Source organism: Podarcis liolepis (genome assembly GCF_965112155.1).
Source record: "Podarcis liolepis genome assembly, chromosome: 2".
Classification (NCBI taxonomy): Eukaryota; Metazoa; Chordata; class Lepidosauria; order Squamata; family Lacertidae; genus Podarcis; species Podarcis liolepis.
The window spans coordinates 3611343-3634667 of NC_139555.1; the positions used below are offsets into that span (position 1 = coordinate 3611343).

Sequence of the window (23325 nt, forward strand, 5' to 3'; positions counted from 1 at the left end):
CCTAACTTTTAGCCCTCTGGCAACAGCATATAAATTACCTATATATTGCTCTGTTCCCTTTTAATCCCTCCAGCTACCTGTCAGTTACTTCTTATTTTCTGTTTTTGGTTTCCTGTGTGCTTGCTGTCATTCTCTATACCGTCCTCATTTGGAGGGTGTGGAATGTTTTAGAACATTATCTTTAACAATAGATGATTCTCTCAGCACCCGTCACTGTTTCCTCTTTCTTTTCCCCCACCCCCACTCCTCTCAGAAGTCAGTGTAAAAGCTATGTGAGTGTTTAATTATATGGTTTGGGTACTCTCTTGCATTGCTTATTGGGTATTAGGCCAGACATAGGCAAGATGTGGTTTAAAAATAGACAGAAAGCTGTTTTTATCCAGACTGACCTGACCAAGTTAAATAATCTTAGAGCAGCTCCGTGGTATTATATGGTCATGGAGCTACTCCAATATCATTTGACTTGCTGAGGATAAAGACACCCTTTTGTCTATTTTTATTTTTAAGTATTGCACCATCAAGGATGTGTATTTATCAGATCTTTCTAAATCCTCATTGAGGAGCACATTAACCATGTCCAAGGCAGTCCTGGATGGTGTGATTATTGAAAAAAATCCATTTAATTTTCACACACGGAATATGTTGTGTGAGAGAGGTGGAAGCTCTGCTGCATTATCTGTTACACTGATTCACCTATAAGAGGTTTAAGATTAAAATCTCTGGAATAATTGCTCCTTCAAAAAAAGTTACTAGTCTAATCAGCACATTCTTGTTTTGTTCTATGCAGTCATATGTGAGTGCTGATTCTTTTTCTTTTTCTTTTTAAGTAATGTGGTTGAGTGCTTTACTGCTTTTTGACCCACCAGAATTACATTTTTACATGTACATCCCCAACTCCCCTCCATCATTTTGGCTTGCAATTTTGACACATTAATAAGTGGAACTAAGCAGTGGTGTAGCATGAGTTGCCAGCACCCGAGTCCATGCAGAAGTGGGGTTGGAGGGAGGGAAGCGGATGCATGCACATTCAACTGCCTAACGGTGCCTGCGTCACCCAGGAGATTGCAGCTGCAGAGATAAGAAGAGTTGTCGTCTGGAAAGGTCACTTCCTAGTTCACATAGAGGAGCTGTTTTCCACAAAGCCCAATGACAGAAGCGCACAGCTGTATTGAGGCAGCACCCCTAGCCATTTTGCGCCCAGAGCAATTGCTCCTGTGGCCCTCCATGCTACGCCACTGGAACCAAGGGTTCCATGCTCTTAAACACAATTATCAATGAATGTGCTATCTGAAGGAAGAACTTCATTCTACCACCACATCTCACCAGATACAAAATAGAGCATGGCTGAATGAGAGATCCCTGCAACAGATGGGCATCCTTGGAGAGGACATGGGCGTTGCTCCCAGCTGTGGCTGGGATGAAATCTTGAAAGTTCATCTCCAATTTATTTGGGAAGCCTTGGTGAAAGAGGGAAGCAAAACTACCTCCCCTCTTTCACATTTCAGGAGGATGGGAGGGGGAGGCAGATGTTAAAGGTGAGGCAGCGTTCCTCTCAACCTTTCATAGTTGCTGGCTACCAGCCTTCATTTCCCATGACCTTTGGAGCAACAAGTGGCCATGAGTTTGTGCCCCTACCCTTGAGATCCCAGCAGAAATGGCTGAAATCCAACTCCCTAAACTTTTACTGTCCATGAATGGAGGAGTCAGTCCAGTCCAGTCCAATCCACAAAAACACTGCACGTTTGCCATGTTTAACACTGTGTCATGGCCTTGACCTAGAACAGGCATGGGGAGCATGTGTCGCCCCAAATGTTGCTGGGCTCACTGGAGCTGATGGGAGTTGGAGTCGGACAACATCTGGAAAGGCACAGTTTCCCCATTCCTGGTCTAGAGCCAGGCACACCCTTGGCTAGTAGTCCTCTGGACTCCAGATTTCCACTTGAGTTCTGCATCCTTGCCACCCAGTGAGAGTCTCTTTCTTCTCAGTCAAGGATTTGACTGAGAACAGCATGAATCAAAACTTTGGGGAAACCACGGAGGGAGGGGAAGTCCTAGGTTGACTGACTGAGTGTAAAACCTGAAATGTTGTTGGATTGTTGCTTTTTTAAAAATATATATATATAAAGTAATAATAAAAAAGAGTCTCTATTCTTCTTCTTCTTCTTCTTCTTCTTCTTCTTCTTCTTCTTCTTCTTCTTCTTCTTCTTCGCCAGTCCTAAGCCAGGATATCCCCCACATCTTTGCCCTGACACTCTTTGAGGATTACATTTATTGGACGGACTGGGAGACCAAATCCATCAACCGGGCCCACAAGACCACAGGCACCAACAAATCAGTGTTGATCAGCACCCTGCACAGGCCAATGGATATCCACATCTTCCACTCCTACAGGCAGCCAGATGGTGAGTGCCATGCTCCATCCAGGATGTGAAAGTCACTATTTGCAGGGAGCGGAGTTCAGTTACCACACAATGGGGCACAGCACAGATGCATTCAGAGCAGAGTGCCAGGCCCATCATTGCCAGGCCTAGGACCAAATGGGGTAAGTGAGTCAAAATAGGGGTAATAAAAGCCACAGGCAGAGCTTTTTGTATTGCTCTGGCCTGAGAGCAAGTCTGACCAGATAAGTTTTTTAAGAGGGCAGGCTGCTTAGGTGGCTTCCTTGGAAATCTGGAAAGTTACTCTGTACTCCCCTTCAGCTTGGGCACAGGTTCAAAGTCTTACTGTGGGCTTACGCCCTGACACCAAAGTGGGCTACTGGGGTAGCTCTCTCTGTTACATTTGCTAGCAAAATGCTGTTACGGACCTTTGCAACCCTCCACCAATCCTACATGATGCCTTGTTGAAAGAGAACTCCAGTCCTTAAAGAGCCTGCCCCTGGCAAATCCAACACTCAACTTGTTGAATCTAGGAGAGACGAGAGGGCCTAGGCATGACGCTTATATCTGACTAGCTCCTCAGCCGGAGGGCAGGGTGTGGCAGGGTGAGGATGAGAGATGGCAGTGTTATTGAGTCTTGACCCCCTGCAGTAGCTGATTGGGTCTGCAGTGGGTGCCTTCTCCTTCCTCAAGTGGAGAGCTGGTTATTGTACTCACTTAGGATACGTGCACAAGAAAGAGGTCCTCCATCTATTTCCACACTTGACAGCAGAGCATGAGTAACTTCTATTGCTGTAACCTGCGCCTTTTTTCTTTTACCCGTCCAGTTCCGGACCATCCCTGCAAAGTCAACAACAGTGGTTGCAGCAACCTGTGCCTGCTGTCTCCAGGAGGTGGCTTCAAGTGTGCTTGCCCTACCAACTTCTACCTGGGTGCCGATGGCAAGACCTGCATCTCCAACTGCACAGCCAGCCAGGTAATTGGAGCAGCACACAAACATTGGGATGTGCCCTCTCCCATCACCATTTGGTTGCTTTGTCAAGGGACTATCACCATCCTGCAGCAACTTCTGCTGGCCAGATCAAAGCCCTCTGAAGGATGTGTTGGGCAGCATCAAATTGGGTCTTGTGGCTGGTGCTTGCCATTAAATCCATCTGATCCAGAGTAAGGCGAGATGCTTTTTTTTAAAGCAGCCTCACTCGGTTCTCCAAATACTGAGGTTACATGTTTATCTTTTGGAGAGACCTGTGTAAGCCAAAGTATATTTGAGGGGTGGTTGGGAAATGAGGACGGCTCTACTGCTGTCACTCACCTGGATCAGTTTCACAGCTGTGGCATGGAAGATGGGATGGGCTGGAGTTTGCTCTGATGGAACAGGGAGAGGCTGCAGGGGATGCTCTTCTCCCCACTGCTGATGTCTTGCCTCAGCTTCACGACTTTTTCTTCTTAACCAACAGTTTGTCTGCAAGAACGACAAGTGCATCCCTTTCTGGTGGAAATGCGACACAGAGGATGATTGTGGGGACCGTTCTGATGAGCCAGATAACTGCCGTGAGTGAACAGTTTGGAGGAAGCCCCAAGGGTTGGAGAAAATGTTGGTTTTTAAAAAATAAAAATCACAAGGACTGATTGAATATCGTCCTGGCAGAACATTGGAGCATGCAGGGAAAATGGCCACAAAACGGGTTTACAGCATTGCAAGGGGTAAATTTGTGGTTTGAAGCCAGTGTTGGCCAGTGTGGTGTAGGGGTTCAAGTCTTGGACTAGGACCTGTGGGACCAGGGTTCAAATCCCCACTTGGCCATGAAACACACTTGGGCTACTCACTGCCTCTCAGACCAACCTATCTTGCAGGGTTAATTGGGGATTGAGATTTGGGAAGGGCAACCATGTATCCCACCTTGAGCTCTGTGAGGAAAAAGGAGGAATCTAGAGGAAATAAATACAAATAGTACAAATATTTAGAGTAGATGCATTGAAATTAAGGAACATGGCTAACTTAGGTCCATTGATTTCATTGGACTTGCTTAGAGCAGAACTCGGTTGCATACAACCCTGTGTCTTGCATTTTGACCCTGGGGGCTTTTTTGGTAACCCTGAGGGGGCTCCATTGCCTGGCTGGTGTTTTCTGGGGTCTGCTTATCTAATCCCTTGAGGGAGTGTAGAAAAGGCAGCAGGCATGCTTGGGCCCACTGGGCTGTGTTCAGGCCCCTTCCATGCTGAGTCTTCCATGGCCCCCACTCCTCTTCCAGCAGCCTGAGGTGGGGTGGAGACACCCACAGCAGCTTCCTTCCTTCCAGGTTTGTCTTGGTACGTGGAAACTTCCTTTAGGGACAGTTTGCCTGAAATTCCATTGGATGTCTCATGACTTCAGAAGCTCCCTAAAATCTCCACCCAGGGTTTTAAACCAGGGATGGGAAACCTGTAGCCCTAGTGGTGCAGCAATAAAACTGCTAACACATTTGCAAAGCTTATGCGGGGTCCAAAATGTATGGTTTCAGGTTGGATGGGGTTCTGTGTGTTAAGATTCCTGCATTGCATGGAGTGGAACTAAATGACCCTTTGGGTCCCTACAGTTCTGTGACATATGGGGGGGGGCATAACGCCCATCATCCTTTGCCATTGGCTATGCTAGCTTGGGTTGATGGGAGTTGGAGCCCACCCCTGCTTTAATGGCATATATGATCTGATTACATTTGCCATCCTGAGTATATTGTTCTCCTGTTTCGGTGCTGCACAGCACTGACCAGACAGTCCTGGCACACGAGAGATGTGCCGTAGGCCATAGTGATTCTGAACTTATTCTGTGTTGAACATGCCACCTATATATTCCAGTTCAACCAGGCTGCTCTGTGCAAAAAGTATCAGCTCCCCGTGGCTAGTATGAAGCTTAATCCCTACTAGGTGGGAGAGAGAGAATTCCCTGGGCTAGATTTAGCCATTTTGCCAAACAGCAGTGGAGCCCTGCCAGATTAGGTTCCTTGGAGAACTGTATTAATTTGGGAGTGTACCAGCATGGATGATGAGTTTGCTGCCTTCCTCTAGGACTCTTTAAAACATCTTTCCACTCCAGCTGTGGCAATTCTTCCCCCCACTTGTTACCAGCTATATAAAGTATTTGCAGATGAAGGAGCAGAGTCCTTGGCGCCAAATGAAGTTGCATGAGAGGGTTGACTGGCTGGCATAGATGAAAGTGCAATGTATGGGTCAGGGAGGCATCAGGCCCTTCAGTTTGGAGAAGGGGGTCCTGTGTCATAGAAAGGACATAGGAAGCTTCCTAGTACCAGATCAGACCATTTCCCCATCTGGCACCATATAGCCTACTCAGACTGGCAGCAACTCTCCTGCATCTTAGCCAGAGGTCTTTCCAACCACCTCCTACCTCATCCTTTTGCCTGGAGACACCAGGGATCAGAGCTGGCACCTTTTACATGTAAAGCCTGTGCTCTGCCACTGAGTCTCTCGGTCCTTCTCCCAAGGTATCATCGTAATCCCATGTTCCCTTCTCCCAACAGCTGAATTCAAGTGTCGCCCAGGACAATTCCAGTGCTCAACAGGAATCTGCACAAACCCAGCCTTCATCTGTGATGGGGACAACGACTGCCAAGACAGCTCAGATGAACACAACTGTGGTGAGTTGACCAGAGCAAAGCAAATGGTAAAGTTTTTGTCCTGGCTTGTGTTTACACCGTGGCAATGGAGGCTGTTAGGTGACAGCAAGGATCTTTATTGAGCCAGAGTAGAAGTAAAGGCTCAGTAACAGGTGCTGGGTCACTTCAGCTGCAGCACTTAGGTTGGGGGACAGGATGGGTGAGACTAGCTGGACTAGAGTCAGGAGTCCCCCTGTGCCAGGGCTCCTCACCCAGTGCGACTGAACTGGTTGTGCTCCACTAAATCTGCCTCTGCCTTGCCCTGATACTGGAGTGCAACCAGTTCAGTCGTACTGGGTGAGGAGTCTTGGGGGCAGCTCAGGGGGCTTCATAACTATGAAGTAGACTGCAAGGGGAGAGGCGGGGAGAGCGTTGGATTTTGGTGTCTCACAGGGCACTGCTTAAATTTGAGGGGGGCCCCTCCAAGGTCCACCACTGGGCAAGGAGGTCAATGCAAGGAGGTCAAAACTGCATGGAAGCAACAGAGTTGTCCCAATGGCACACCCACCTGCCTAGCTTTTAAAGGCAAGGCAAGCCTTCTCACAAAAGTCCTTGCTGTGCGAGAATGCCAAGAATGCAGAGCCCTGCTTCCTATCAGGAGCAGCCGTGTCCTGGGAGAGTCTCCACCCACCATTTCGCCGCTCTCTTTCTCCTCCTTGTCTGTCTTATTTAGTTGTCTCCTTCCTTTCCGTAGAAGAGACTCAAGGGCAACCTCCAGAATTTGAGACAAAGCAATTAAAATACATGGTGCCTATTAAGAAAAGCTAAGAATTCAGAACCATAAAACACTAGAGATGGGCAAACCTTCCCAAGCTCTTCTTGGACTTTGAAATGATCAGATATCTATGTATCTATTTCTCTAAGCAAACCAGAGGGCTTTGAAATAATGACCCCCAATCCCTACCAGCCATTTCAGTCCTTCAAAAGCCAAAAGTGCTTCTAGCCAAGGCCCCTGCCCACCCCTAAAAACCCACCTTCTCTGTCCTTTCAAGAAGTAAAGATGGCAGGAGAAGCAGTGCCACTCATGGAGAGGGAAATGATCAAAGGGAGGTTTTCCCTTCTCTCCTCCTTTTTTCTTTGTTGCTCTGATGCTCTACAAAACAGTGTCGAGGCACAAAGCCAAAGGAATCATGGGAGAGGTATTTCTTCCAAAACCTCCTGCAACTCTGGTAAATCTCGTGAGACTTCCTGACAAAAACTGGTGTCTTAAGGCTAAAAAGTCTGGCCCTCACTCGTTTAAAAAGTGCCTTTGCTTTCTGCTTTCTTCCTGACAGAGGTGCATGTCTGCCTGCCCAGCCAGTTCAAATGTACCAACACCAATCGCTGTATCCCTGGCATCTTTCGCTGCAATGGGCAGGACAACTGCGGGGATGGAGAGGACGAGAAGGACTGTCGTAAGTCATGTTTGGAACAGGGTCCTGCTTGGAGCAGGATGAGGGGCATCACTTTGCCCTCTGCGCTCTCTCTAGTTCAGGGGTGAAGAACCTGGGAAGCTTAAGAAGTTAGGAATTTGCGCTGCGCTTCTGGATTCTGGCTGCCATGGAATGGAGAAATAGAGCTGGGTGCATACTGAGTGCAGCTGATGAGCCACTGCAGTAGGGATTGGGAGCCTGCAGTCCTCAACATCTGGAATTGTGGCTCTCCACATATTGTTGAACTTCAGGTTCCTCATTCCTACTTCGGTGGCCTGTCAGAAGAACAGGTGTCCTTGTATGATCAGTACAATAAGCATTTATCTACTGGACTCCAGACCTATGGAATTTTTTATATATTTTGTGTTAAAAATGTACGTGATTCCATAAAAGGGTAACCAGATTTTCCCTGAGTTGAATTTTACCACCTGCAATAATGGTCATGTGCTTATCGTCCATAATTCAGTTTGCTCAGGTGGTCATGGTGAGGGCAAAGAGTTATGAGGACACTGAAGCCCTGATTTCTGGAAAGCCTGCTCAGTCCCTTCTCTGACTTCTGAAATCTCAAAACTCAGTTTAAAGAAAAGAAGAAAAGTGGGATTTTGTAGGGGTGGAATTACACACCTAGTGCTAGTTTCTGCACTTTGAATAGCAATATTACAGTATATGTTGTATCCTGATTATTGTAAAGGTGTACCATCATCCTAGTGTTACAGCAGTAAAGCTGCTAGCACATTTGCAGCATGGTTTCAGATTGGGTGGTGGACCACTTGTTGAGATTCCTGCATTTCAGGGGGTTGGACCAGATGACCTTTGGGGTCCCTTCCAACTCTACAATTCTACAATTCCATGATTCTACACGAGTCAGCCTTTGGTGTAGGAAGACTCCTACCTGCATTCAGCCCTAGAGCTCCCTCTTGACTCCTGTTTCTGTTGCAGCGGAAGTGACCTGCGCCCCAAACCAGTTCCAGTGTACCATCACCAAGCGCTGCATTCCACGGGTGTGGGTGTGTGACCGCGACAATGACTGTGTGGATGGATCTGATGAACCCGCTAACTGCAGTAAGGAGCTACTGTGTCAAAGGCTTTTTGGCCTGGGAATGGGATGGCAGGGAGTAGGGTGGCTGATCCATGAGCCCGTAGCTTCTGGCTAGAAAGCCTCTGCCTCTCTGCTTTTGAGAAGATGATGGATTTGGTGCCCTCAGCTTAGCCAGCCATGTGTGCCAAAGATGTTATGGAAGTGCTGTTATGAAATCAGCAAATAAGCATTCCAATTGCTTATTTGGTGTTAGAGCCTTGTGCAAATTGCATCCTAGGGCAAGGATTTGCTCCAAATTGGATCCATAACCAACACAATGTTCTCCAGATTCTGTTGGGCCCCAACTTCTATCAGCCCCAGCCAACGTGGCAAGAGTAAAGGATGATGGGACTTGTAGTCCATAGCATATGGAGGGTACCAGGTTGGGAAAAGCTGATGTAGAGCAATGGGCTGTACAGGCCCGTCCTACACCCTAGAACACATCCCAGACTCCTCGGCGGCATCACAGTGATTCCTTGGCCAACAAGTCAAATTAGAAAGGATTTACTAGAACTCAAGTGTTTGAAAAGCAATAGCCATACAACTTGATTGCTATTTAAGAGAAGGTGTCATTTTCTGGGATCTAAGTTCTACAACAGATTCTGTACTTGGTGCAAAGTTATTTACATGTGTACTCTCAAACAGCTTTTTATAAGAAAAGTAATTTTCTGTGCCTCCCCTGCCCTTATTTTTGTAACAAATGGTTGCAACAGTGACAATTTTACCTTCCCAACCTTTGAAATGTTTCTCTCTTCACCCTCCCAGCACAAATGAGATGTGGGCTGGATGAGTTCCGGTGCAAGGATTCGGGGCGGTGCATCCCAGCACGTTGGAAATGTGATGGGGAGGATGATTGCGGAGATGGGTCAGATGAGCCCAAGGAAGAATGTGGTGAGTTGATGGTGCAGTCAGCTGGCGAACTACTCTGCACTGAGACAGAGAGTCTGGCTTGCTCCTTTTCCTATAGTTTATGAAAGGAGCTAGAAGTGGCACATTTGCCAGAGTCTTGGAGAGAGCCTGCGTAAGGGAAGCAGCACCTTTGTAACATGTGCAAGTCAAAATAGGAAGTCCCAAGGTGCAGACCAGTTGCATCCCTTGTCTCCCTCCTGTCTTGTCAAAAGGGAAGTCAATCAAAAGAGGGACCCTAGAGATACTAGCCTTTTTGCCTAAGATGCACTCAGCCAAGTTCAGAGCTTGGCTAAACTAGTACTTCATGCTGCAGTCCAGATTGGTCCCTGCCAATCCACTTAGGTTAAATAGGGGTTGCCAACTTGATGCCCTCCAGGCAGGGCTGTAGCTAGGAGGTGGTGAGGTGGGCACAGGCGATGGGGGGGGTGCAAAATCGGCTAAAATATGTCTATAAATATAAATATTGATTATTGCCTCATAAGAAATGGTTTTAAATAGAGGGTGAATTGAATGGGTGGAGGGGGCAGGGTTGGAGGAGAGGCAGAAAGAAGAGCTAATTTGTCCGTGGCTAGGGGGTGCAATCTGGACGGTTCTGCCAGGGGAGCAAGATCACCTAGCTACGGCTCTGCCTCCAGGTATTGCAGGGCTGACTAGTGCACCCCTGACCATCGGCCTTGCAGGATGGAGTTGTCTTTGTGCTCAAGCTGCTCTATGTACAAGGAGGCATCCAGAAGATGCCTTGTGAGCAAGGATAGCTATTTTTTGATGGGCTTTGTTTTTGGTGCTGTTTTTACACTTACTGATGTCGTCCATTTCCTACCTTTTCTCTTCCCTATGTCACTCCTTTGTTTTCAGATGAGCGAACTTGTGAGCCCTATCAGTTCCGCTGCAAGAACAACCGCTGTGTGCCGGGTCGCTGGCAGTGCGACTATGACAATGACTGTGGAGACAACTCTGACGAGGAGAGCTGTAGTATGTGCCCCCTTCAGCCCTACACTGGGAGAGCAGAATGTTTGCATGTGGGGAGGGTGGCGGTCTTCTGACTTTTCCTGTGGGCTTGGTCCTTGTTGGATGGAGGAAATAAAACTATCATTGCTTGTAGGAAGAGGACACGTAAATCTGGGTCTCCCTTTTCTATGAAAAGGATTATCCCATCAATGTATGGAAGCAGAAGATGGCCTTGAGGCTGGAATAAACTAGAGTATTCAATGGGGAACGTCCAAATGCTGCTGGACTCCAACTCCTATCATTCCCAGCAAGCAGAGTCGTGGGCAGTTATAATGGGAGTTGTGGTCAAAAAAATCTGGAGGGCCATAGGTTGCCCCCTCTGAATGATGAAATTTCAGAAAATAGTGGCTGGGTTTCAGGCCCAAGAGTCCTTTCTAATCTGGTATAAATAACATTGAGAGGGAGGAGGCCAAGAATTCCACTAAAATGCCTTCAAATTATGTGCCCTAAGCCCTGCCCAAGCCAACAGCTATTTGCCTTTCGGCACCAATTGTTGCAACCATCTCAGCCTATGGTAGCTGCTGGGGAAAGTCTGGCTTCCATGCAGCTTCCAAACCTGGAGTGAAGTGAGTGTGCAGACTCACTGGTGCAGGACTAAGCCCAGATAACCTTTCAGCTGCACCATCCTAAATTGTCTTCCTCTCTGCTTGCCCTCTACTGTTTCAGAATGCTGGGCTGCTCTCAGCCCCTCCAACTTGTGAGGTCTTTTGGAGAAAGGTTTAGTTGGGGCTGAGCTAGGAGGCACCTCCCCATTTTTTGGAAGCATGATAGTTAACTCTTCTCACCCTACATCAGCAATGCTGGTTTTAGGTATGCCTTACCCTCTCTGGTCCTAGCTGAAGTGAGAGGTGCATCAAACAGTGGCCAGCCTTTGGCCATCTCCAAGCATGGGAGGGAGTTCATCAATTCCACAGTGCTTTACTGCCATCAGTTGGCTTCTCATCTGCACAGCATGAAAAAGGTGGTCCGAAAGAGAGCCAGCAAGTGATGGGGGGTGGGGGGAGAGAATCTCAGATGACTGACTGACCCATCCTGTGATTCCAGCCCAGTCACTGAGATCTTTGACGGAGCTTCTGTTAGCTGTCCCCCCATGACTCAGTTGCATGTTTCATAACTTCTAGAAGCCAGGCATTCTGTGCATTGGGCCCAAGCCTATGGAACTCCCTCCCAACTGAGGTTAGACAGGCCCCCTCCTAGCTGAGAATGCCTTGCTCCAGCAAACATTTTAAGGCAGTGTTTGGTTTTATGATAATTTTCATTGCCTTCTTACCCCATTTTCAGTTGACACCACTTAGCAGTGTAAATAATGAAGCAGTATATAAATGTCTTAAATAGAGATAAATTTAATGAATGAATGAATTAGTTGCAGTCATCCCAGGGAGGCCAAATGGCTCCTACTTTAAATCTCATTAGAAGCCAAAGAGACCTCCAGCAACAGATGGTGTTGTTGTTTTTAAGATTCACGATGGGTGCCCCGCCTCCTCCCTTGCCACTTTCTCCCCGCCCCCCACCCCTGTAGACTCTAGACATGACTTTCTTTCAGGTTCTTTTGTTTTTATTTATTTATTTTACCACGTTGTGTAATTTGAGTTTGTGCCATTTCACTTCATCTTACGTTTTTCTCCATTTTCACACTGTCGTATCGGGGCTTGCAGAGGTAGGTTTCTGTCGAAAATATTTTTCCTTTCCCCTTTAAAACCTTAACCGTGGTAGAAAGAAAGGCTGGGGTGGGCAGGGGTGGGAGGACCATAGTGGTATTGGGATTGCCATGTTATTTCCCATGTATTCCCCCCCACCCCCCACCAAAGTAACTGAATAGAGAGGGCTTCTCTGTGTGCTGCTTTGCTTGACTCCCGGCCATCCCTAAGGTCAAAGCAGGCTATAATAATGCCTTCTCTCATTTATCTGCTGTCTCTCTCCTATACCTCCCTTGGATGGATAAAGAGGTTTGCGAACTAGGACACACATCCACTCCAGTTGGGTGAAGTTAGTGTGCCCATCCAGTTTCTCCTTAGCAAGCCTTCCATTACCGATGGGAACTGGGTGGGGCTTCCCATGGCATCCCTTAGGGTGGTACCTTGTATGTCTAGATCACTAAAAAGCAGGCGCAGGAACAGGCAGGGTGCTGCCCTCTCAACGCTGCTGCCACTTGCCACTTGGACCAGGCAGGCTGCGCAGTCACCCTGCCACGAGTGCGCCCATCCAGCCCTACCCTCAGTGCCACCCTGCCCCATCCCAGTAAGCAGGAGCAATGATGGTGTCAAGAGGGTGGCGACATGGCACTGCCCTGCCACACTGGCCCTGCCTGAGCAAAAAGCAACAACATTAGAGGGAGGGCCATAGCTCAGTGCTAGAGCACATGCTCTGTATGCAAGAAGTCCTGGGTTTAAAACCCAGCATCTCCTACACAAGCCTGGGAATGTCCCCTGCCTGAACCCCTGGAGAGCCACAACCAGAGAGTGCAAACCGTACCAAGCTCCTAGGACCAATAGTCTGACTCTGAATGAGACAGTTTCCTGTGTTCGTAACATTTGTAATAACATTGATTGAAAATATATTCTGAGGGGCTGCCATCAAACAAGCAGATACCAAAAGCAAGGCTGCAGGAGAAATGGTCAGCTGTGTGTCTCCTTCTCTCCCCTGGAGCATCTAAGTGAAACTCTGCATAGGTCATCTTTGTACAGCAAATTTCCCTGCTCTCCTAGTGACAGTCGCTTAAGCTGGGCAAGAAACGGACCATGTAACTTGCAGCATGGCGATGTCACACAACACACATGGAGAATGTTTGGGGAAATAGAGGAGGATCATATAATCGTAGAGTTGGAAGGGACCACAAGGGTCATCTAGTCAAAGCCCCTGCTATGCAAGAATCTTTTTGGGCTCAGACCCATCACCCTGAGATTAAGAGTCTCATGCTCTACCAACTGAGCTATTGCAGCGATGCAAAGCTGCAAAAGCTGTGATCTAGAGGGTATAAATAAGGTTTCACTCTCCTCCTCCTCCTCCTCCTCTCCCTGCTGCCTGCATCTGCAAAGCTGCTATGGGTGGTGGGAGGTGGGGGTGCTTTTTGGCTGTCAAACAGAACTGCCTCATATTTTCCACTCCTGGGATTCCCAGTTGAGACAGAGTGGCTGGGATGGTTCCCACTGTCTGCCAGAAGCTGCTTGTGTGGAGAATGGGGGTTTGATGTAGCCAGAAACCACTCATGTATCCCCTCTTCTTCTTCCCTCACCCCAAGTCCTTTGTGGCCTCTCCTGTGTTCTCTTCTTTGTCGCATTGAAGTCGAAAGACACTGGTTTGCTTGTATAATAATATTTCCAGAGATGCCCTGGGAATAATAGACAGCAGTGTTTAATCCCTGACTTAACAGAAGATGCTCCTGTGCTCGCTGGAACCTTCCATCTCACCTGCTCATGCGCTCTTTCTGCCTACAGAACCCAGGCCTTGCTCTGAAAGCGAGTTCTCTTGCGCCAACGGGCGCTGCATTGCAGGCCGCTGGAAGTGTGATGGGGACCATGACTGTGCTGATGGCTCTGATGAGGTAAGGAGCAAGTCAGGTGCAAAGTGTTAAGCAATCAGAAAACACCAGAATTTGCCTGCTTTCATTTCTTGTAGGAGCAAACTTGGGAGCAGGTTAACTCTAGGAAAAGTGTGGGAAACTTCACTTGAATGCTGGTGAAGTGTTACTGTAAATAGGCAGGGAGGGGGCATGGAGGGTATAAGAACTCTTACAGTGAAAAACATGGGGTGTTACTGGGTGTTTTAGGTATTCACTTATCCAAATAAGGCCTGCCTTGGATTTGGTAACCCTGTTTCCTCTGCTTTCTCCCCACAGAAAGAATGCAAACCTCGCTGTGATCAAGACCAGTTCCACTGCAAGAGCGGTCACTGCATCCCACTGCGATGGCGCTGCGACGCTGATGCCGACTGCATGGATGGCAGCGATGAAGAGGACTGCAGCACTGGAGGTAACGCCCCTCTTCCTCCCTCTTCCTCAGAAGAGGATATCATACTGGCTTCAACCGCTGTGTACCTGCGAAGCACCAGTCCTGTAATGAGCGCCAAGTAACAAGTTACTTACTTACAAGCAGCTGCAGGGTTGCCTCCAGGCTTCAGAGGGCACTAGGCAACACTTCCTCTGTCCGTCATTGGGCCCTGGTGCTGAGTGACACTAGTTAAAGGGACTATGGGATGTTAAAAGAGTGACTTGATCCAGGTGTTCGGAATGCTGGGCCAAACAAAATTTGCAAGGGGTCCCCTGCCAGCTGCCAAAGATGCCAGGTGCTGGCACCAGCCCCCGCCCTGATCAGCTGGTATTGTCAAGGAACTGGTTGTGGAACTCCTCGCTGCCCAAGATTTAAGACCTCTGAAATGTACTCGCAGCTCGAGTGGGGCTTTCAGTGTCACACCTTCGCAGTTTCTCCCTCCCTGTCCTCCAGGGATTCAGTGCTTTGTAGGAGGAGGTTTTGTAGCTGATGTGACTGGGCTTCTTTCCCCACTTTGCAGTGCGGACCTGCCCCCTGGATGAGTTCCAGTGCAACAACACCTTGTGCAAGCCGTTGGCCTGGAAGTGTGATGGTGAAGATGACTGTGGTGACAACTCAGATGAGAACCCTGAGGAATGCTGTGAGTGCCTCTGCCCCTCTTGGCGCTCCCTCTCATACTCTTCCCTGCCTGCTGCCCTGCAGAACTGAGAAAGTGAAGGGCAGCATCCACATCACATGGGGAAAGTCCCCCACCCCCAGGCTGAAGATCTTGGGAAAGGTTGAACCTGAGCTCATCCTCTGAGGCCCTTCTTTGTGCACCTCCTCCGCGAGAGGTCCAGAAGGTGGCAACATGAGAACAGGCGCTTTTTGCAGTGGAATGCTCTCCCCAGGGAGGTTCGCCTGGCGCCTTCATTATGCACTTTTAGGTGCCTAGTGAAAATGTTCCTCTTCAAACAGGCCTTTGGCGAATTAACATCCGATGCCCCTTAAAATGTGTTGGGTGGGGCATATTGTTTTGTTTTTGTTCTTGTTTTTAATATATATTTTGTGTTTTTTAATATTTTTGTGTTGTGAACCATCCCTGAGATCTACGGATGAAGGGTGGTATACAAATTTAATAAATAAAGATAATAAATAAAAACCTATGTGGGACAGTAGCCTGGATCCCTAGACAGCAGCTTCATGTCTTACTGTGTAACCAGATCCTTGCTTGTTTTCTCCAAAGCTGCAGTCACAGCCCAGGAATGGAGGAGAGGGATGCAGGATGGAGGCGGGGGGAGGCAGAGGCAGGCAGAGAGGCAAGGCCTGCATTCTCAGCCACCCATACATTTCCATGTCCCTCTGGCTCCCACATTCACTCTGACCATTTGTTTCTGTTTACTGGTGCAGTGAAATTCCAGTGTCCCCCCAACAGACCGTTCCGCTGCAAGAATGACCGTGTGTGTCTCTGGATTGGCCGCCAGTGTGATGGAATCGACAACTGCGGTGATGGCACTGATGAGCAATTCTGTGGTGAGTGCCTTCCTTGCTTCCTCCACCCTCCCCTGGACAACTCTCCAGTCCTGTGTCACCCGTACTAGGGCCAAACCATAGCTGTAACAGCAGGGATTAAGGTACTTATTTCCCTCCTGGTGTTCTTGGACTCCCAACTCCCATCAGCCCCAGCTAGAACGGCCCATGGTTGCATGGAGATGATGGGAGTTGTAGTCCAACATCATGTATAGAGGCACGTGTTCCCCATCCCTGTGCTAATGCTTCTCTGAATTAAAATTACGGTTTGCTTTCGTATTATGAAAGAGTAAGAATTACATTTCTGGAATGTCTCTGTGTGGTTCATCATTTTAAGCATGCCCAGAGCGACTCATGCCGAGGTGCAACAGGCATGGTTCTCTGTAGGTGGGGCTGCTCTGTGCTGTCTTTCTGACTTGAATGGCCCAGTCACATCTATTAAGAATCAGTATCTTGCTCTTTTTTGGGGGGGGGAGGGGGAATTAAAAGAATAGGCAGATGATAACTTTGACTTCACAGCACACTCTCCTCGCTTCTCACTGTCATCTCTGCAAACCTCTTAGACTTGCCAACCACCAGGCCCAGGAGCTGCAGCCATGAGAAGAATGAATTCCTCTGCAAGAGCGGGAAATGCATCAGTTCTGAGCTTCGCTGCAACTTCTTTGATGACTGTGGAGACGGGTCTGATGAGGATAGTTGCTTGCCAGGTGAGGGGATGAATCACTGAAGCACCATGCACACCTTTGGGCAAGCAGAGGAGCTGGTGTTTTGTTTGGGGGTGAAGTGGAGAGGGGAGCATTATAAACCCAGTATGACCAGCTTATAATGAGGATGTATGTGGCTTGGCTGATCACAAACATGCTCCCAATCTTCCTCCTGCTGTTCTCTTGCCTCTTGCCATTTCTGCCTACTGATGCAAGATTGTCTGCTCCTGTCTCCTGCCTGCAGATCTCAAGATGCCAATTGGCTGCAAGGCCAACATGACCATGTGTGGCGAAGAAGCCAAATGTGTCCAGACCCCCACATCTGTGTACTGCACCTGCCGCCCTGGCTTCCAGAAAGTGCCAGACAAGAATTCTTGCCAAGGTATTGGGCCAAAAGACAGGTTCTGCCAAGGCCAGAAGTTAGCTGGCCACTAGCGTGAAGTCGCCTCAAATTCTTTGTGAGCCCCTTTGAAGTTGTCTGTGAGATTCTGTGGGTTGAGCCCAGAGGAAATGGGTGGCAGCAATAGCGAGGGCTCTTCCAGGTGAGGGAAGATTGAAGAGCGAGATCTATGTGTGTTCAGTAAATAAAGTTAGGGAAGCAACTGCTTCAGCATTACATAAAAGGGAAGAATGCGTCCATAGCTGTGGAGGGGAAAACCACATGTGGCTGATGGAAGGCAAGGCAGTGAGTCAGGCCGCCAGGCAGAACTGCAGCAAATGGGCTGGTGGCATTCGCAATCTGCCAGGCATGCAGGGGCTGTAATTTGAGCTCATTGCGTCTTTCATCCTCGCTCCCTGGCTAATGACAGTGACTGTGGACAAGTCAATTTTTGCAATCCACTATAAAGCCGTAAATTAACACCTGATTGGTGGGGAGCTGCCCCGGGTGAATGCCACTCCAAATCCTAGTGATTATGAGATTCAGCTTGATGAGAATGACGAAGAAGATGATGATGGTATTAAATAATTATATATGAGCGAATATTGCCTACAACCATAGCATCCTTTTGTAGTGCTTGTACAAAAATGGCTTTGAAAAGACAAGGTCTCACTTTCAGGCTCCTACAAACTTAACAATAATGAGATGAGCAGAGCACAGAAAGGGGGAAAGCCAGAAGAGGGATCCTGGGTGCGTCGCTAGGGAAAGTCTACAGGCAGGAATTTGGTTTGGTATCGTGTTTGTGGACATTCTTCTGGAAATCTAAATGGATTTTTCTGTTTCCACTTTTAAAAAATGCATCCTCTTAGCGGAATTGCACCCAAAGGAAAAACCTTGTGCCAGAATTGACCCTAAAAGATACACGATAGTACTGGATAAGCACACATCTTTTGCTGTAGTTTTTTCAAAATAGGTTTTTGCAGAGGGTGGAAGAGGGGGAAAATATATTTTGCTCTCTACAATTGATGCCAAAGTCACTATGCAGTTGGCCCATGTTCTTCAGCCTTGAGTCCCCAGATGCTCTTGGTACTACAACTCCTATCTTTCTCCAGGCGGCTTATCCAGTGATCAGGTATGATGGGAGTTGTGGTCTAGCAACCCAGAGTTAAAGAACACTTCAGTAGGTGATTCTAATAGGCATGAGCAATTCTGTTGCAGAAGTTTTCATCTTGCACATCTGGATGGTGTTGGGACCTCGTTTTGGCTTTTTCCATATACTGCAGAAATTGCTTCTATTTGACTGGAGACGATGGCAGGATGGGACGTGTGTGCTGTTTTGCACAAAGACACCATTCTACAATGTGGTTATTCTCTGTAATTCAGCTTCTGGCATTTGCCTCCAATAACCTTGTATATGTGTCTCCCTTTCTCTGCCCAGATGTTAATGAGTGCCTGAACTTTGGGACCTGCTCACAGCTCTGCAACAACACGCAAGGCTCATACATGTGCACTTGTGCCAAGAACTTCATGAAGACCCATCACATGTGCAAGGCAGAAGGTACCAGTGAGCTTGGCTAATGGGAGCTTTGTTGCAGAGGCAATGAAGGGTGTGGGTGTGGGTGTGTACACATGCTCATGATGTTTAAGAGACACATGCTATAAGGCGTTGCTTAGCGTAACACACAACTTCAGGCATGACGTCTCATGGACAGACACTCCCGGCCAGAATCTCCAATTCCTCTTCTTTCCTTCAGCTGGCCAAAGACTCTTCCTGGCACCCCAGTCCTTCCTCAGCTTTGCTCCTAGTTCAGTGGGGAAAGGGGCTGTAATTTATTTTTACGAACCCTTTGACCACCGTTGAAGGAGCTGCAGGGGAGCCAGCTCAGCAGGGTGAGGCTGCTGCTTCAGGCAGCAGAAGCCCCCCATGGGTTTCCCACCTGCCCTCCTGCCTCCGCTACAGTGGTGCCAGTTTCAGGCAAGATCCCACCCCAAATTGCCTCAAATCATTGTTGATGGTGGTGTCACTTCTCCACCAGCGGCAGATGTGGCAGGGCACGTGGCAGAGCAGGCAGTGGCAGATGTGGCAGGGCAGAGCAGCAGTTTCCGTTTCATTTTAGGCAGTGAAACAGGACACACCGCCTCTGAACTGCAGTGATATATTTTAGTGGGAGTGAACTAGAAACAACCTTAACTCTCTCATCAAAAACACGGGGTTGGGAGTGCTTCATTTTGGCTGGATCATGTCCAGTGGCTGCTTTTCCTACCCCCACCTACCTTCCCAATAGGTAGGGGTCAAAGATTACTTAAAATGTATGCAGTTTCTAACTGGATTGGGTTTTTGTGTGTCTGCCAATTCTCTTTGAGCCTGGGACCTTAAGAATGACCCCCTTCCCATTTTCACGTGTGTGATACGTGCTCTGAGAGTCATGTCTGCTTTTGTACAAGACCTTCAGTTCTAGGCCACATCCAAAGATGCTCATGCAGTCAGTGGGGCTTCCCCAGAGTTGACTTCACTGGCAGGAGGACGTCTCAAGTGAGCATGGGGTTTCGGATTGCAATCAAGGTGTGCATCAAAGGGCCATCTAGACTTCCTTTTGTGTTGTGTTTCTAGGCATGGGTCTGGGCTCTAAAGCTCCATTTCCAAGGGGTTTCTTTTTGTCTCGGTGCTTTACCTGGAAAACCCATGTTTTACTGCTCAATCAGAGCAAACAGTGGTCGTGTTTTCTGCAGATTGCCATTTGCTCCTATTCAGCGATAAAACACAGGTTTTCCTGGGGAAAGTGCCAAGACAAAAAAAACTTCTTGGACACAGAGCTTTGAAGCACTGGCCTGTGCCTGGAAAATGCAATGCAAAAGGATCTCTGGATGAGCCCAAAGTATGACTTGCCAAGTTAAGACAGAGTACGGCATGTTGGTGCCTTGCCAACTGCATTGTCTTGCCTAACAAACTTCCTTTTACATCACCCTCCTCTCCTCCAGCTTGTTCGCTTCACTGCAGTGAGGTCCCCTCCCATTTTGATGCTCTTCCTCTTCCTCTCCAGGGTCTGACTACCAGATACTTTACATTGCTGACGACAACAAGATCCGCAGCATGTACCCCTTCAACCCCAACTCTGCCTATGAACCTGCCTTCCAAGGGGATGAAACTGTCCGCATTGCTGCCATGGATGTGTACGTCAAGGGCAACAAGATCTATTGGACCAACTGGCACACGGGGCGCATCTCCTGCCGTGAGCTGCCATCCTCTGCTGGCTCTAGTGCCTCCAATCGCAACCGACGGCAGATAGATGGTGGCGTCACCCACCTCAATGTAAGTGGCAGGCTTTGCCCATGAGAAAACACAGCTTTGGGGCGGGAGGGGGGCACTGGAATTGAGGTTGGCCAAACTCTCGGTGCTTACCTTCTTCCTGCAGATCTCGGGGCTGAAGATGCCACGGGGCATTGCCATTGACTGGGTGGCTGGGAACATTTACTGGACAGACTCAGGGCGTGACGTCATTGAAGTGGCACAGATGAAGGGCGAGAACCGCAAGACGCTCATCTCGGGCATGATTGACGAGCCACATGCCATCGTGGTGGACCCGCTCCGAGGGTAAGACAAGACCCACCACAGTTTACTCTTGCAACTCTCTCTTCCCTTCCACACCTCACAGCATGGCTTTCTCTTTCCAGCACCATGTACTGGTCAGATTGGGGGAACCACCCTAAGATTGAGACGGCAGCAATGGACGGGACCCTGAGGGAGACGCTTGTGCAGGACAACATCCAGTGGCCAACAGGTCAGTCTGGTCGGGGGGGGGTGTCGAGCCTCCCTCATGCTGCGCAGCCATGCCCAGGGCAGCCTCTTTTCTGCATCAACACACCACAGTTTCATTGATAGCACTGGGCAAATTTCCCAAACCTGGGAACGCCAGAAGTTGCCTTGTGGCTGTTAGCTCATCTCCTTACATTGCCTCCTGTTTCTTGCAGGCATTCCCAAAGCTTTCTGGCACAGGAATCTCTTTCCAAGTTCTGCTTCCTTAGCTCTTAGCTGGACCTGACCCAGGGATTGCTAGCTAGGGGTGATGGGAGTTATAGTCCAAAAACAGCTAGAGGCCCAAGTTTGGGAAACCCTGTCTAGGGGAAGGGCTGCTTAGACTTTGACTGATGCACCACCAGAGAGATTAGGAGGGTTGGAAAGTCATCTTGCCCTGGCCAGACATGTGAAGGCCAGCCTGGCCGGGGCGGGGGGGCGGGGGCTGCACACCTTCCTCAGCAACAGGCTCCATATCCTTTGGGAAGCCCACTTCACACTTTTGACACTTAAGGCATATATATGGTCCACAGGTCACCATTGATACTCACACATAAATTGCCGTTGTTTGCCTGCAGGTCTGGCTGTTGATTACCATAACGAGCGCCTGTACTGGGCTGATGCCAAGCTCTCAGTGATTGGCAGCATCCGGCTCAATGGCACTGACCCAGTGGTGGCCATTGACAGCAAGAAAGGTAGGTGGTGGATGCAGGGGGAAGAAGCTTTGGGAAAGCCATGGGGTGGTGCTGGTCTCGGTGTGCTCAGTCCCTCCATAGCTCTTCCTCCACCTCTAGATATGTGTTCCCAGTGCCCTTTTTTGCTTTTGGCAAAAATATAAGGAAGACCAAAGGGGCAGCACAGTGATCATGGTTAGTCCCCTTAACACAACCCAAAGCAGCAGCTGTAGTGCTAGACCCACCATCCTCCCCCCTTCAGTCTCCTTCCACCTCTTCCTAGAGAGAGGCATCTTGGTCCCATTGTAGTACTGCAGCTGGTGTTGAAAGAATTATGCTGAGAAGAGCTTGTCAGTTAATGGGCTCATTATTAAGAGAACTTGAGAGTGTTTTTATCTGCCATTCCCACAGGATTCTGAATCCCTTGCCTTTCCACAATGCCCCCAAATAGGAAACATCTGCTACCTGCCCACCCCTCCACAACTCACCTAACTGAACTCAAGGTCCTTCCAGTATCCTGAATTATGTGTCCATTAGCCAGTTTCTAACACTGCTTCCACCCCCTTCTACCCCAGGGCTCAGCCACCCTTTCAGCATTGATATTTTTGAAGACTACATCTATGGCGTCACCTACATCAACAACCGCATCTTCAAGATTCACAAGTTTGGTAATGGGTCCGTCACCAACCTTACAGCTGGACTCAACCATGCCACCGATGTGGTGCTGTACCACCAGTATAAACAGCCAGATGGTTAGTATTGCATGTTGGGGCATCAAGCCTTCATATAGCTTAGGTAGGTTGCAGGTGGGTGGGGCAAGTGTTGCACCAGGAAGCTGGTCGGTGCTGGGCTGTCCCGCGAGGAAGCTGCCTCTGCAGCTCCCTCATGGGCTGGAGCCTAGTGGAGGAGAGGCATGGCAATGCTGCCGCAGCCTCACCTGCCCCCAGGTCAGGCATAACCTGGGAGTGGAGCTCTGACATGGCAACACTGGACCGTTGTCAGAGCCCAGCAGAGGAGAGATGTGGCGATGCTGCCACCTCCTCTGCCGCTTCCAGCCCTGGATCAGGCCTGACCCAGGAGTGGAGCTGCAGCCTCCTCAGCTCCCCCGCACACCAGAGCCCAGCGGAGAGCATCCCTTCCCCAGCCATGAGGAGAAGGAGGTGCTGCCACTACCCCAGCCCTCAAGGCCTGGACTGGACGCAACTGCCCTCCTCACAGCTCCAGCCTCAATGAGGGAGGCTGTCGTGTGGGCGTCTGGTTGCACCCGCTCAAAAAAATGTGCCTGGGGCAGCACCCCGCCCCCGGTCTAGACCTCTGCTTCATAGCAAAACAGGGTAGGAAGTCATGTTGATCTCATCTTAGGAGACCCAGAGTAGATTTGAGGTTGAAGAGATAATATGGAGATGTCTTTGTGAGTCTGAATCTTTCTTTGAGACATGGGAAGGAGTAGAGGTGGCTGCCCAGGCAGGTAGCAAAATCTGCTTCCTTGGGGACTTTCCAGCAATGGTTGGATTTCTGCCGGGAATGCAGGCGCATGGCTGGAAAGTGGACAACAGAACCGTTTTCTGCAATCTGCATTAATTTCTAGTTGTAATGCTGTGCTCAGTAACATGATTTTGCCTGAATGGATGCTCCTCAGTCCAACTTGATAAATCAATTAACAGAGCAGACACAGCAGTTAGTTAAACTGGGGGCTCTTGGTGTTTGCAGTTTGATGATAAGGGGACATGATGGCAAACTGATGGAGAAAATATGGCAGGCATAGGCAAACTCCGGCCCTCCAGATGTTTGGGACTATAATTCCCATCATCCCTGACCACTGGTCCTGTTAGCATCTGGAGGGCC

General features: G+C 48.9%; 1 protein-coding gene across 3 annotated transcripts in view; it reads left to right on the forward strand.

Annotated features, from left to right (window-relative positions):
• Positions 1-23325, forward strand: part of LRP1 (LDL receptor related protein 1) — a 326669-nt gene that overhangs the window by 283350 nt on the left and 19994 nt on the right. For all 3 annotated transcript variants that reach the window (XM_083486061.1, XM_083486059.1, XM_083486060.1), the window contains 20 exons: positions 2214-2402; positions 3206-3354; positions 3836-3929; positions 5894-6010; positions 7303-7422; positions 8380-8502; positions 9284-9409; positions 10283-10399; positions 13870-13976; positions 14271-14403; positions 14942-15061; positions 15811-15933; positions 16494-16637; positions 16879-17016; positions 18452-18571; positions 20055-20323; positions 20427-20605; positions 20686-20792; positions 21385-21501; positions 22056-22232. In XM_083486061.1, the coding sequence (XP_083342187.1) occupies positions 2214-2402; positions 3206-3354; positions 3836-3929; positions 5894-6010; positions 7303-7422; positions 8380-8502; positions 9284-9409; positions 10283-10399; positions 13870-13976; positions 14271-14403; positions 14942-15061; positions 15811-15933; positions 16494-16637; positions 16879-17016; positions 18452-18571; positions 20055-20323; positions 20427-20605; positions 20686-20792; positions 21385-21501; positions 22056-22232 (2769 nt within the window). The remainder of the gene's footprint in view (positions 1-2213; positions 2403-3205; positions 3355-3835; positions 3930-5893; positions 6011-7302; positions 7423-8379; positions 8503-9283; positions 9410-10282; positions 10400-13869; positions 13977-14270; positions 14404-14941; positions 15062-15810; positions 15934-16493; positions 16638-16878; positions 17017-18451; positions 18572-20054; positions 20324-20426; positions 20606-20685; positions 20793-21384; positions 21502-22055; positions 22233-23325) is intronic.